The 16,032-nt window shown below is 38.5% G+C and overlaps 1 protein-coding gene across 1 annotated transcript; it reads left to right on the plus strand.

Moving 5' to 3' along the window:
• Positions 1 to 714: 714 nt before the first annotated feature.
• Positions 715 to 14,629, plus strand: stxbp6l (syntaxin binding protein 6 (amisyn), like). The gene is made up of 7 exons (XM_034150590.1): positions 715 to 862; positions 2,288 to 2,455; positions 3,795 to 3,925; positions 4,021 to 4,324; positions 4,843 to 4,941; positions 13,219 to 13,376; positions 13,500 to 14,629. The coding sequence occupies exons 2-7, from the start codon at positions 2,302 to 2,304 to the stop codon at positions 13,521 to 13,523; spliced, it is 870 nt and encodes a 289-aa protein (XP_034006481.1). The 5' UTR covers positions 715 to 862; positions 2,288 to 2,301; the 3' UTR covers positions 13,524 to 14,629.
• The last annotated feature ends 1,403 nt before the right edge of the window (positions 14,630 to 16,032 follow it).

Genomic DNA, 16,032 nt, shown 5'->3' on the forward strand with positions numbered 1-16,032 from the left:
GTTCGGCTGGCAGAGGGTGCGACCATAGCTCTGGGCGTGGCTACTGGGTATCCCTACGTCACGATACCCAGGAAGAAAACAATGGAAAATGAGAAATCTCCAACGAGGCGTTTTGGGGAGGTATTTTCTGTGTTAGAGTTTTACTCCCTACAGGGTGTACTTTGAGGGTTTTTGACTCTGCAGACCGTTTACATGCATAAAAAAGCTTCATAACACACAAGGGGACGGGTAATAACCGGAAAAGCATGACATGGGACCTTTAATGTATTCATTGCTATCGGGATGTTAAGAGCATTCCATGGAATATAACAAAAAGTGTTTCTGAAATAAATTACATACCCCACCTTTAATCAGACATTAAATAATAAAATGCAATTAATAAAACAAATAAATAATAATAATACGCAATTTACCTTATTTAATCAAATGTTATAGCTGAGCCTGATACTGACATGTTACTTCTTCCTGTGTCTTTCTGAGAGGAAAGAGGTTATTGCAGGTCATATCTCGAGCAGGGGAAATTGTGATTTATTTATGTGATAATTTAAAGATAAAGTCTGAAACAATGAACAATTTGGATCACGAATTGGACTCCCCCCCCCCCTCAGTTTTAGAGACAGCCGCCTTCTGTTCTCTGTCTTCCAGCCTTTAACCACGTGCACGTCAACCTCTTGAAATGGGATGAACTGAGGATGATTTGCGCCCTTACAGCAAGGCACGCCGCTTGGTGTGCCGTGATACGTTCGTGACAAAATCCTGGGAAATATTTCACTAATTTAACAGGCTACTAACTCTTATCTAAACTAACAGGACAGTCTGTTCCAGAGATCCTACAGGAGTCAGAAGAGCCGGACAGCAACAGGTAGGACAAACCTCTCTCCACCTGTAGAATCAAGAATACATAGTATACTGTATATATATGGATGAATTCAAAAGAAGTGGTAAACTAAGAATTGTTTTGGATTTATCGGTTGATTATTTACCCAACTAATCAATACAATACCCTGAAATGTTGACTTGAATTAAATGTATTATGTCAACAGATTTCACAACTGTATTAGGTTAGTTAAAGGCAATAATATTACATTTAAATAAAACATATTAGGTTCAACTTAATATTATTGCTTTCAACTAACCTTATACAGTTATGCGAAATATGTTGACATAATACATTTAATTCAAGTCAATGTCAGTTTTTTCAGTGAGTAGATTGCCACAGATGTTTTTGTGATATGATGAGTAACCATTTATACAGAGAGCTCCTCTGGCTCTTAGGATCCATCATGTGTGGACTGATGCAGCAAGCTACTTAAACAGGAATAAAATGACATCAACACTCAACTAATTATTTGTTAGACTTATTTTAAACTTTAAAATCCACTATTTGGATCTTTATCTCTCCTCTGCACAGTGGTTGGAGGTCAATGCACACTGCCCCAGATGATTTATTTTCCTGTTTTCTCTGATCAAAATCACAAAGTCATTCAGCTTACTGTTACAGAAACAGAGTAAGGCTGTTGCGAAATAATTGTTGTTCTTTTTGCTTGAGAATAAACTCATTATCTTTCCGTCACTTTACAAAAAAAAACAATAAACAAATAATTTCAGCACTGGACGAAATGCATTTATTTAATCTATTGTATTGTATGTGATGTTGTCTAACACACTGAAACATACTTTTTTTCAAACACTATTTTATTATTCTTATTTGTACGTACATGCAAGAGACATGAGTTAGGTTGATTAGATGACAGAACCATTTCACCCAAAAAATCACAATATTAATAATAATCATAATAGAACAAAGGCACAAACAGTGTCAATAGTATCCCTTCAACATTTCAGATTATACATTGAAGAACCAAAAACACACCCATGACATATTTATTGACAAATGTATTATTCCATATCATCTCACTCCTTGTTAAAGCTTATTGTCTTCCAGTTCATGTTGTGTTGGGCCACGTAAAGATACTAATAGAAAAATAGCTTTTGAAGAATCAAAGTAAACCTTTGTAAAAATAATCCACAAACATTTGTTGTGCTGTATGCTGTTGTATTATAGTCAATATTAGCTTGACATAATGTCCTGTCCTTAAAGAACGATTCATTACCTTTTTCTTTATTGTAAAGGCTCTGATCAGGAGGTCAGGTTCCTCTGATCGGTTGATTTATTCTCAGAGTCTTTTCAAAAGAAAACAGCTCTTATTTTGGAGCGTCTTTCAGTGTTTTGCTCGTACACACACTCCATACTGTATTAAGCACAGTCACACCCATCCCTGTGCAGGTCTCAGGACTACAATGAACGTTCAGTCTGCCATCAACAAAGAGCTATTCATCCCTCGGGATGAACGGATGTTGGTTGCGGTGGAGGTGTCGAGGAGGAAGAGGAAGAGGATGTCCTTCCTGCCCACTGGAGCCGGAGGAGACTACAACACGTTCATCTGTGTTTCAGGTTCAATCTGACTCAAGACATTCTTCATTTAATGGAAATTATCTTAACATTCATAGTCTGTGCATTAGTGTGTTTATTTATTAGGGACAGTGCACATTATTGGAGTCATCCAAGAGGCTAAATTTCATTTCCTATGTGCAATACATACTATTTTACAATTTCATATTTGTAATACTACCTGCTTCTTTTTTTGCAATACTTAATACTATCACCAGTCTGTTGTTGTTTTGGAGGTCCTATTGCTGCCCAAGGCCTTCTAGATCACAACAAAACTCATATTGATAACTTATATACTACTACTTTTGGATAAAGACAAAGGATCAAGGGACAGGAAGTCATATAACATGCCACAAAGGGACCCCACTGTTGACCACTTTGAGCCACTCTCATGTTCAAAACTCATGGATAGTTTGTTAGCAGTAGGTGATAAAAACAGACCACAAACCATCCTTCATTCGTGTTACCACCTTAGCAACTTTAGCAAGTTTGTGGATTCAACCTGCATCCACATTTACACTGTAGTTGTTTCTTATAGCCTTACTTTTGCAAACCTAGCCTGTTTTTGTGAAAGTTAAACACTGTTGTTTTTGGCTCCGAGCAGATTAATTGTTGAGCGGTGCGTCACATGTCACAGCAGAGCCATTGTTTAGGAGGGTAAAGAGCTGGAAGAGAGCAGGGGTAAAACTGTCAGTGGAAATGGAAGATAAAGAGGTTTTAAGCAACAACAGTAACACACAGGATAGGACAGATAAGAGTTCACACAAGGGTAATAATTATAATACAAATAACACTAAAAATGTAAGTAACAATATCAACGATGGGAATAGGTCAAACAAGAGTTAGTTGAGTAATTGATCTCAAGAACGATTATCAAACGGTACAACGGTAGAAATCTAAACCTTTAGGAGAAGTAGAGAAATGATAGATGACAGAATATTTTGTAATAATACATATGATTTTTCAATAGTTCCCTGACAGCACCAACTGCTGCCTGCATTTTGTGATTTTTATATCAGTGGTAAGAACCCTGAACGAGTTGAAGGTCCTAAAAGATTCCAATGTGTTGACATTTTGCATTACTGAATTTCTGCAGGTTTATGTGAGGCTTTTAGTATTCTAGGGTTGCTACATTTCTTATGTTCATGTATGTTCTAATGCTTGGATTCAGCATTTATTCCCAACCCAAGAATTATAAATTAGTCAAGGTTAAGACGTTATGTAAGGTTATTTTCAGTGTCTTCTGTGCAGCTATAATTCAATGGTTGTTTATTTAAAACCATTATTGAACTCTTTTAATAGTGATATTAAAGCATATTTTGCATATGATCTGTTTACCTAGTGACCAACACAAGGCCACATCAGCTCCTCATTACAAAGGTGAAGCAGTTTGGTGGCTCCTCCAGCTTCACAAAGAGGACCCAGTGGACGGTGGAGAAGCTCCGCCAGGTCAACGGCATCAACCCCAACAAGGTCAGCCCTATCCAACATTCTGCTATTAACAGCAGTAGGATATATATGATTAATGTCTCCTAACTGCGTTCTCCGGCCTGTCTCCTGCTCCCCAGGACTGCCCGGAGTTTGACCTGGTGTTTGACGGGGCTGTGGACCAATGGGTGGCCAGCTCCTCAGCAGAGAAGTGTCTCTTCGTCCAGATCCTGTACCATGCCTGCAAGACCTACTGGGAAGGAAAAGTAGGAAGTCTGGGAAAAGTGGTCCGCCAGAGGAGTCAGAGCGCCCCCCTCGAGGTGGGAGCCGGGCCCAGCGTCCCCTCACCGGTCCCTGCACCCAGAACCCTGCAGTCCAGGAGGAAGAGCTACGTTCCTCCCAGACAGACAGAGTTCATCAACTGCCAACCCAAACTCACAGCAGGTAGACTGAAAAATATATAACTGTACACTGATCAAACCTCTGAAAACCTGTATTAGGTTCATTGAAATCAATAATATCAAGTTGAACCAACCTAATACAGTTGTCTGGTGACATAATACATTAAATTAAAGTCAACGTTTCATTTTTTCAGTGTAGAGGTTAGCACTGAAAAAACTGAAACGTTGATTTTAATTAAATGTATTATGTCAACAGTTTCACATAACTGTATTAGGTTGGTTCAACTTGATATTATTGCTTTCAACTAACCTAATACAGTTATGTGAAATCTGTTGACATAAAACATTACATTAAAGTCAACATTTCAGTTTTTTCAGTGTATAAATGGACAAATACAAAATAAGTTCTAAATTAACAATTGTTTTTAATTCATCTGTTGGTTATTTACCCAATAAAAAAAGTACATTGCCAACGTTTGAGTTTGTCAGTGTAAAGGTTTGCGATACTTACGATGAAGTTCATATGTGACCAGTTGTAATATGTTCACCTTGATCTTGCAGAAGCTTGCACCATGAATCTGGTGATCTTCCGCTGCAAAGTCTTCATGAATCGACTGAAGAACAGGATGGTTGCCAACAGAAGCCAATCACCTGCTCGGGGTAAGGATGTAATTAAATGGGCACTTAATTCACGCATTAACTGATTATACAGCAGAAGTTAAATGTTTATCTCATAGTTGTTTATATATATCAGAAAACCTGTGTTATAAACTGGGGGTTGGAGATTGTAATATGTTCCCTGTGTCAGCTTAGCCAGATTTAGTGGTTGTACGCAACCAATCAGATCGCGCTGTCTTGTATTATTTGTGCGACATACAATGCAATTTAACTCAATCTAAGATAAATCAAGTGATCCCTTTGTTTGTTTATTTACCCTCAAGTAATGGATGTATTTGCATATTGCTTTAAAAATAACTTAAATACAATCTAAATAATGCGTCCCAGGGGCGAATAATAATAATTATCTCTCGGACCACCAAACTGTTAACTATAACTTTAATATAACTGCTGATTAATTAGGTATTTGGTGATAGATTTCTTGTTGTTGTCATTACCGGATTTACGTAATTTATCTTGTTTACTGTAACGTGGTCCGTGCCTACGCCTTCAGCATTCTATGTTTGAACTAGCTGGAGATTTCACCTTGGGGACAACAAAGCCAACGTTTAAGTTGAATAGTCAAACAGTTAACAGTGCTCAATTCAGATCCAGTAAAAACTTCATGAACAAAGAATGAAGAAGACATTTTAATCTGGATATGCTGACTGTAATATCAAAATTCCACGAACTGCTGTGTCACTAACCCCTGTCTGTTTTGAGCCCCCTAGTGGCAGCCTGCATTCTGGCAGTGCTCACACTTGTGTGTAACACACACTCATGGTAGAGTCACACACAAACATGAGCGATCTGTGAGCCATTACTCAGGTTGTGTAGATCAGTTATATGCATTCAAATAGAAGCAATCTTTTCGGTGACGTGCGTGAGGATAACTGAAAGATGCAGCTGTAATTCATTAATGTGCAACAATCACAAACACTTGCTACAGTTCCAAAGGGATTTAGAGAAAGTGGATCTGAGCACATAAGCATCTCCAAATTATTTAAAAGGCTGCACAGAAGATGAATACTCGAGTAAAGGAACATTGCCAACTATTTTTCTGGACTGAACCGGAATACTGCTTATATACCTTTGCTCAGTAACTTTTGAATTTTAGGGAACGTTGTCACTTTTCCTGAGTATTCTGGGATTAAAAACGTCCTGTCACAGATCCTGTTTCACCCCCCTACCTTCACTGTATACCAGTATCTGAGCTTGTGTCTCATTGGATCGTTTTCCCTTCTGTCTTTTTGTCCATTGTCCTCACTGTGCTGCACCTCTCTTGTGCAGCAGAAAGCCTCTCTGTGGTGTGGCGGTCAGATGAGAGGAGACTTTGTTTATTTCGGGGGGGTCGATACAATAGCCGGTCTTTAGGAAGCCCGGAGCTTTGAGACTGACAGGGAGCCGGCGCACCATTGAACCCTCTGACAGGGCCAGTGTGATGGGGGGGACGGGGACGTGCCAGGCTGAAGCAAGGCTCCGAGTCACAGTCCAACAGCACCGAGTGCTTAACCTCAGTCGACCTGTGGCTGTGCTGCTGTTGATAATGATGGTGTGGTGCTCTATTGAGTCTTTAGACATCCGTTAGGGTTCTCCAACAGGTTGAATGGAGTTTAGTTAAACATATTTTTGTTGCAACATGACTGCAGTGGCCATTTTTGGGTCTAAGTTCTAACTATATTCATGGTCCCCAGGGGATGCATGCAGATGAATGTTCTGACCTTTCCTTCTGACAGCACTTTCAGGACAGAGCTTCTTCTGGAACTAGGAGGGAAATGAATACATGGCGAGGGCTTTTTTCTATAGATTTCTCACTTGATTGCTAAAAGACATCTTTTCAATACTCCTGAACACATTTTCAGTGATGAAACCTGGGGTCATTGGGTGTTTGGAGTCTGTCAACATCTGACAAAACTTGCCTAGGCGACCCAGCCGTGGAGGATCAGAGCATACCTTTTCTCCAGGTGGCCTTCCAATGAACCTCCTGATCCTCTGTTATGTTCTTAGAGGCTCTTTGCCTCTTCTTTCCAGTAATGCCTATAGAATACAAGTCTTTGTAGGTTGCCCCAAAAAAAACCTTTGCAGCTAACCTCGATTGGCACACACTTTGACCTCTAGCCCTGCTTGAGACAGTTATGGCGCATTTCCACTACAGCGTGGAGCGCGGTTTAAGCGTGCCGTGCCGTGCACGGCCCATTTTTGGTTGCGTTTCCACTAGGCGTAGTACCGGCTAGCGGGTACTATTTCACAGTTTTTCTGGCCCCATAAAATCGTGGTTCTATCGGGGCCAACAAACAGGGCTGAGTCGGGCTGAGTATGCTAAACTAGAGAGAGAGAATCGCTGGCAAGGAGGCTACAACTACAACTAAATGAACATATTTGACCGTGATTTAATTGTAATACACGTTTCAAAATGATGCCGAAGTAACAACATACTGATACCGGTTAGTCAAAACCATGAATTAATGCTTTGACAAGTCTGCAGACAGACGGCAGGTGAAAAACCTTTTAAAATGCGTGTGTTCTAAATGGAGATTGGCTAAGCTAACGCAGTATATGCTCCGACCGTCCACACTCACAACAACGGCCTATACAGACATAAATAAACCAGCGACTGTATTCGCCATGACACAGGCAGTCTGTGGTTTGTACTTGTTTAAAGGGGACCTATCATGCAAAATGCACTTTTGTACGTCTTGTATACATGAATATGTGTCCCCGGTGTTCCAGGGAACTCACCAAGTGTCAGAAAACACAACCCTCTCTATTTTCCTCCATACCCAAATCTCTAAAAAAGGGGCTGCAACGGATCTGATAAAAACTGATCCAGATTTGAACACTTTCCTGACGTCAGGACAGTGGCGCTACGGCTATTGGGCCAACTCCACCAATCAGGAGGAGACAACCACGGCATTGCCGTTCGAAAGCGCTGGAGACGTTGTAGTACATATGCCAGGCCTCTAGGTGGTGCTGTTGCTCACAGAATCAACCCTTGCTAAAACAGATCTAAAAAATGTCAAATTGAGCAAAATGAGGCATGGCTAAAATGCATGATCTGTTTGGTATTTTGAAAAAAAAAAGTATAAATATGCCTTATATAGGTATGGTCCTACACTATATTATTCAAATATAGCATGATAGGTCCACTTTAACTTTTGTCTAGTTTCTGAACCAACCTGGTCTCACCAGAATGCGTGACTCCACCACGACTCCTTAACACCGCATTGCGTGGTGGAGTCACGAACTTTGCTACATTTACGTGTCTGCACCACGCAAACAACCCCAATGTAAAGTGAATGAGGCTCCTTTGTCGTGGTGCACACACGCATTTCTACAACGTCCAGCAGTGAGCTTTTATTCTATAAAACGTTTTTAAAATCTACTTTATAGCTTGTAGTAACTCACAGGAGGCTTCTTTTATTTTATTTGTATTCATAATCATTTTTATTTTTCGTCAGAATGTATTATGGTGCATTATTCACCAATGTTTGTTCTCAAAAAACAATGCATTGTGTGTAATACAACTGTGATTTTTATTAAATTAGTTCGTTTTTAAGGAAGGCCAGAGCTTCAGCTGTGTCAAAGAGATTGTTCCCTTTAGTTAACGTTATTTAAAAGATAATTATATTCCTATTTGATTAAGTACCCTTTATTGTATTACGGACCCAAAGAGCTGAGCGTCCATTCCCATTGGATAACAGAGCATTTTACACCCGGAAGTAAGTATTCTCCTTACTGTCCATTGATTTTATTTACAGTGATATCTGCACTACTCATCAACTCAAAAACACCAGATTATCCTTGTTAATTACACAACATTGATTGGTTTAAATTGTGTACAATGCTTTTGTATTTTCCCCTTTCGATTCGGAGAAACAAATATTTGTTCGTAGTGTGTGGATGGCAGAAGGCACTACACTACCCAGAATCCTCAGCTATAGGACTACACCATGTGCTTAGAACGTGTCCTACCCCCCCCTTAGGTCACAGGCTCCTCCAACAGTGCAACACAATAAAACAGATAGGCTACACAGAACAAATAGTGCAAGTAAATACAAAAAGAAAAATAGTAAAATAGTAAAAAGTGAAATAGTGCAATAAGAGTCTATATACAAGTGATTGGAATATGATATATTAGATAAATAATTTCTAAGTAGCAGCCAGATGAATGTTATGGATGTTGTTTCTAAGTTCAGGTGTTTAATAGTCTTATGGCCTGTGGGATGAAACTGTCCCTGAGTCTGGTGGTTTTAGTCCGGATGCTGCGGTACCGCCTGCCAGACGGCAGCAGACAGAACAGTTTGTGGCTGGGTGATGGGGGTCTTTTATAATCCTGAGGGCTTTCTTTAAGGTTAACCTGGTATTTTTACTCCACTACATTTATTTTAGTTACTTTACAGATTTGGATTAATGATGTGAAATATAAACAACCCTTAAATCAGACTTTAGTTACACCGGAGTAAAATTCAGTGAATTCAGCCAACAATCAGGCGAGATATTTGGTAGTGGGTGCTTGAGAAGACTAAATATGTATCTGCAGATCCCTAAAGCATATTCATTACTCGTTATTCTCTACTAATAGTTCATTAAAAACTGTATATAATGGCTATTTTGCACATCCCTTTCAAGATTTCAAGATTTTCTAAGGTTTATTGACATATCATATACACAACTACGGTGTAGTTATGCAATGAATGAAACACTTGGGTCACAGGTTCATCAACAGTGCATCACAAGACATCTATCGATATCTGTGTACCTCCACCATTAAACATATTCTGCACATTTCTTATACTATCTACATACATCTTATAAGAGTATAATTAATATGTATAATATCAGTTAAAATAAGTGCTTCAACATAGTTAACATTGAAGGAAAGTTGATTGTCAAGTTCCAAAACAAACCATGCAATATATTAGACGTTAAGTACTTTGTCAGGCTTAATATCTGTAGATACCCCCAAAGCTTTTTTCTTATTTAAAAGACGACCTTAACCTAAAGTATTCTTTAATGTTTAAATAAAGCCTTATAAGTTTGTCTGTTTTGCACATCCTCCTATCAGGCACTAAACTGTTTTATTGTAGAGATCACTTACAGTATCTTCTTGATATTTTCTATTCTATATTATTTATATCATTGACCTTCCACTTTCCCACTATATTAAGAGTATGTACTCTTAATATTGAAATGTTTTCATCAAATATAACACATTCAAAAGTGCTTTACAAAAAGGAAAGACATTAAGAAAAAGGCATTTTAAAACAGTCAATAAAAAGCAACCCAATCTACCTGCATTGCATTACTCTAAACGTGTAATAACGTGCTTTAACCAGTAGGAGGTGCGGGTTAAAAAGCTGTCAAGTTTACAGTGTTAACAAAATAAAATATACTGCTGTTTCTGGTTTAGTTTACGACGGATATATTCTGTTATTGTTTTGATATTTGTAACACAAAAGCGATGTAAAAAACCCACAGCAACACAGAAAAGATGGTCTTAACATGACCCAGCGGTCTAGTAGTTAATAAAAAACAATAATATCAAAACAAATTATTACTACTAACTTTATTGTGAAATTAAAATAGAACGGTAAAAGAATAGTTTCCGGTCCATTCTGAGGCCCGATCTCTGTAGATAAATAAAGAACTACGACAGATGTGTAATGTTTAATGCAGCCAAACCATTCATTACAATGCATTCATGTGATGACTTTCAAAGAGTAAAGCAAGCACTGCTGAATAAAGTATGATTTGATCTTTGACGAAACGTTTTTTTCATTGGAATGCAGTTGGAGGTCAACCAATCACAGAGCTTGAGGCAAAGCGGAACAATAGCTGAGGATTCTGGGTAGTGTAGTGTCTTCTACCATCCACACACTCCGAAAACATATTTGTTTCTCCGAATCGAAAGGGGAAAATACAAAAGCATTGTACACAATTTAAACCAATCAATGTTGTGTAATTAACAAGGATAATCTGGTGTTTTTGAGTTGATGAGTAGTGCAGATATCACTGTAAATAAAATCAATGGACAGTAAGGAGAATACTTACTTCCGGGTGTAAAATGCTCTGTTATCCAATGGGAATGGACGCTCAGCTCTTTGGGTCCGTAATACAATAAAGGGTACTTAATCAAATAGGAATATAATTATCTTTTAAATAACGTTAACTAAAGGGAACAATCTCTTTGACACAGCTGAAGCTCTGGCCTTCCTTAAAAACGAACTAATTTAATAAAAATCACAGTTGTATTACTTACAATACATTGTTTTTTGAGAACAAACATTGGTGAATAATGCACCATAATACATTCTGACGAAAAATAAAAATTATTATGAATACAAATAAAATAAAAGAAGCCTCCTGTGAGTTACTACAAGCTATACAGTAGATTTTAAAAACGTTTTATAGAATAAAAGCTCACTGCTGGACGTTGTAGAAATGCGTGTGTGCACCACGACAAAGGAGCCTCATTCACTTTACATTGGGGTTCTTTGCGTGGTGCAGACACGTAAATGTAACAAAGTTCGTGACTCCACCACGCAATGCAGTGTTAAGGAGTCGTGGTGGAGTCACGCATTCTGGTGAGATCAGGTTGTTCTGAACAGATATGAGGAGCTGTGAGCTTGAGAGCTGAGAGCTAACAGCTAACGGTTGTTTTTCTGTGGTTCGCATTGAAGATGACGTCACGGCTCCACCTACACTGCGTTACTATAGTTACTGCCCCAGTTCCTAAACTGTAATGGAAACGCAGCATAGTGAGCAAGGCCTAACTATACTGTACTAAGCCGAGCGAGGCCCTGCTATGGAAATGCGCCATTAGTGACCTGCTCTCATGGGCCATGTCAGTCCCTATATCAAATCAAATCAAATCAAATCAAACTTTATTTATAAAGCATTTTCAAACACAAAGGTAAGTCAAAGTGCTTCAAAACCCAAACACATAGATCATTTAAAAATAAAAACAATAATTTCTCGTCCTTCCCGGGTAACCCGAGTAACACATAGTTGTGTGATTAAAACACTTAATACCAACTCATATACAGTATACAGTATATACACATGTAAACAAATTACAATTACAATAAAATAAGAGTAGATTTACAATAAAATAAGAATAGATTTACAATAAAATAAGAATCAATTACAAATCAGTTGAAAGCTAAATTTTAAAAGTCTGCCCTCGACTGTTATAATAAAAAGACGCCTCACCGTGGGTCTTTGTTTTCACTTTGGTTATGATTAAAAGGCTAGTACCAGAAGACCTGAGGGTTCTAGAGGGCTCATAGGTTAAAAGCAAAGCCGATAAATTGCTAGGCCCAAGACCATTAGAGGCTTTAAAATTAGAGCTGTCAAGTTAACGTGTTAATGCAAAAAATGTTTGCGTTAACGCCCAAAGGCTTGACGTTGTTGTTGTTGTTAGTTGGATGGTGGGAGATTCTAGCGAGAGATATGGATACAAAAAAAGGTGTTTTAAACAGCAAGCCAAGCACACAGCTGATGCTGACAGCCCCGCTCCTGCCGCTCGTTTGCGGCAGACCACGCTTGAAAGTTTGCCGGGGAGACGCCTGGACACGGCGTCTACGAGCAGCAAGCTTTTAACAGCGATAGCTAAATAGGTGGCAGTGGCTACAGCTTGCAGGACAATTAACATTGTGGAGGACGAGGGACTGTGTGAGATAATTCGGATCACAGCGCATTATTTTGACCCTAGGTGGGAACTTCAGTCTCATGCTTTGACTGTTATGAAGACAGAGGAGCGGCATTTCGCCAACAACTGTAAACAGGCTTGTCTGTTTGAGCAACTGGCTCAGTGCAAAGAAGTAGACAGGGTTGGGAGAGAGTGTAAGAGAGAGAGAGAGGTTCCAGGTTGTTGTGTTGAGAATATTCAGGAGAATATTTGTCATTGTTCCAATGATAATAAACAAACATTTGCATAAAGCATATTTGTCCACTCATATGTTGATAAGAGTATTCAAAACTTGAAAAATATTCCTCTAAGGTACATTTAGAACAGATACAAAATTTGCAATTAATTTGCGATTAATCGCGATTAACTATGGACATCATGCGATTAATCACGATTAAATATTTTAATCGACAGACAGCCCTATAAAATCGAATTATTTTAAAACTGTAGCTCACAGATGACGATCATGAAGACGTTTGTGTTGCTTCTAAGGACAGAAGGTTATCTGGCCTCAGAGTGGATGTGTAATACTTTGACTTCTTCATTGAGTACCTTTACATACTTTTTTCTTCTTCTGTGTGTATGAACAGGTCAGCCAGGGCAGCGTGTCACAGGGAGCACTCTGGGTAATGTAGTCCACAGGATGAATGTGGCTCTGGGGGAGCGTGGAGACAAACTGAGTCACGCCGAGGACAAGACTGTGGAGCTGATGCACAAAGCCCAGCAGTTTGCAGACACTGCGCACAAGGTGACGTACAAATACAGCTGTTTCTACAACATACATATTTCCAACAAGAGAAATCATTGATCAGCTATGGTATAAAGATGAAAATGTTCAGACTTTAAAATGCTTTTCTGTTTGTTTGTTTAGCTGGCCCTGAAGTATTCAAAGTGAAGACTGCTGGATGAAGAATGAAATCCTCCAGGACGTTAAAGATGAATCCTGTAACAGCAACACTAACACTGTCTTAAATAACGAAATACTTGGTGCTTATGGTTTTTTGCCTCAAATGAATATTCTGTTCTTCAAGAGAAAAAAAGCTGGACTTTTGGATTTAATCTACAATTATTGGAAATGTATTGAAAAGCCACTGCACAGCTTCCTTGACTCTAATTAAAGATTCATTACCTATTCATTCATATTTTGGATTAAAAAGATGTGCCTAACCTAAGATCTGTGTCACAGGGTCGTACGGCTCTTATAGTATAATATTTTTCTTCTTTGGATTTTATTGCACTAAATGTTTGATTTAAAGTAACACCCCACTTGTTGCCATCAATCTGTGTTGCTAACATGTGTGTAAAGTATGGAGTGCAGTGACATATTGATGTGTCCTGAGCACTCAAACTGTTACTCTATACTGTGTCTGCTGTTTTGTGTCTTCCGTCTGTGTGTGTCCTGTTTTTACTAACCGCAACAACAAAGCTGGTACTGTTTTCACCACTGTGTGTATCACAGGGGCGTAATGAGCCCCCAGAGAGACCTACTGTGGCGGGAACTAAAAGTACTCTCCAGGTGTTTATACTTCTGTCTGTGTCTATTTATCTGTCTGTTGTCTATCTGTCTGTCTCTATTTGTAACAATGATTCTGTCACTGCGATGGCGGGTGACAAAACCTTGCAAGATGCAGTCACACAACTTTATAGGTGTGTAGTTGACACACACAAAACAAGGTTGAGATACGCACCAGGCCTGATTTGGCATCATAACACCAGTATGAAGGCTGAGCTTAAAGATGGGAGTCTATAATCAAAAAGTAGAACATGTTGACTTAATGTTTGCATCTCTTCTTTCAGTTATTTGTAATGCAGATGCAAACACTGTGGAGTCTGTGTTATTTTAAACTAAATTAGTATTGACTTACAGTACTTTGATTCATTGACTAAATAAATTAATTCGTTTTCTTTATTACTTTTGGCTACAGTTTAATGTGTGTGATGTGAATATGTCTCTGTTGTGTATCCACTCTTCTCTGTGAACCATTAAAGCCTTTACCTGAATGCTGAGCTCTGCTTGTGTTTTTCACATCAGCTGTGAACAGCAGATGGCGCTCACAGAGCAAAGATGACCCAGCACCACAGCTGTGGAAATGAAAATCATGATTTCAATTAGATTTGTAAGTGTGAATATCACACCCTAATTGGCCATCAAATAGATTTACAATGTAGTAATGTATACAGTAAGTACATTTTTATATAGAATTGAATCTATAGAGGCAAAATAAATAAACCAGAGTAAAGAGAGGAAAAGTGGTTCAGCTGAATATTGTGGTGATAATATACATGTATATAGAAATAAAAAATATTTTAAGTTAAATGTCAGAATTATTATTCTCTGAGATTTATAATGTGCTTTTAAAAATATCCTTCTCAATCTAAACTTATGTACACTAAAAGTAATTAGAATTTCTCTTTTTTCTGTGTCTTTTTTCTGTGTTTATTACGTTTCTGGGTTTTTCTCTGCGCCTCGCTCTGCCTCAGGCTCCAGCTGTCACCCCTCAGCTTCTTTTTCCTTGGTTCTGCTTTGACACTGTCATCTGTGTCGTCTAAATTGGAAGCTTTTGAAATTCCACTTAAGTCTCTGGTCTGGAAACATATACTAATCCCACTTTAATAGTTAGATAGACTGAAGGACCTGCTGGTTACTGACGTTAAGCCGGGGAGGAATGTCTGCAAAAGTTGTATTGATAAAATGCAAAAGACAAATCCAACTTTTTCCCTTTCCCCAAATAGTTGAAAAGGACACTTAGAAGACTGTATTAGTAATACAAGTGATGTTAATTTGAGTGTCAGTGTAAATGATGTTAATGGTAAACAAAGGGCAGGAAAACGTTATAACTCAGTGTGCTATAAGATTTAACAAAGAAAATGAAGTCACGCATTTAGCGAGTGGAGATAAAGATGGAACACAGATTATGGAATATGTTAATTGGAAGAAGAAGAAAAAAGGCATTAGCAGATTAATAATGTTTCTTCTGCCTTTTGCTTGCACTTTTAGATGATCATTCTCCTTTCAACCATTAGACCAGCAGAGGGACAGGTTCAATAACGACCTCGAGCAACCTGGTGACCTGGGAGTTTAGAAATAAAGAATCACCAAGTGGGATCAGGTCTTTAAAAAACAGGAGGAGATAAGCTAAGGCCTCTGTAACAGAAAGTATGAAGCTCCAGAGTTAGAACCAAACAACACTTTAATATACACATTGAAGCCAAGTATCACATAGAGTTTGCTTCAAGGAACATTACAATATGGACGGAATACAACACAATCTTACATTACATTACTACTGTTTAAAATCAGCAACACCAAGTAGCTAAAGGTTAATTTTAGGAGAAGGTGGAAAGCAGCTCTTTAGAGCCTTAACATGACATACAGTATGAACAAAGGAAACACTGCATTTCTT

Source organism: Trematomus bernacchii, unplaced genomic scaffold, assembly GCF_902827165.1.
Source record: "Trematomus bernacchii unplaced genomic scaffold, fTreBer1.1, whole genome shotgun sequence".
NCBI lineage: Eukaryota > Metazoa > Chordata > Actinopteri > Perciformes > Nototheniidae > Trematomus > Trematomus bernacchii.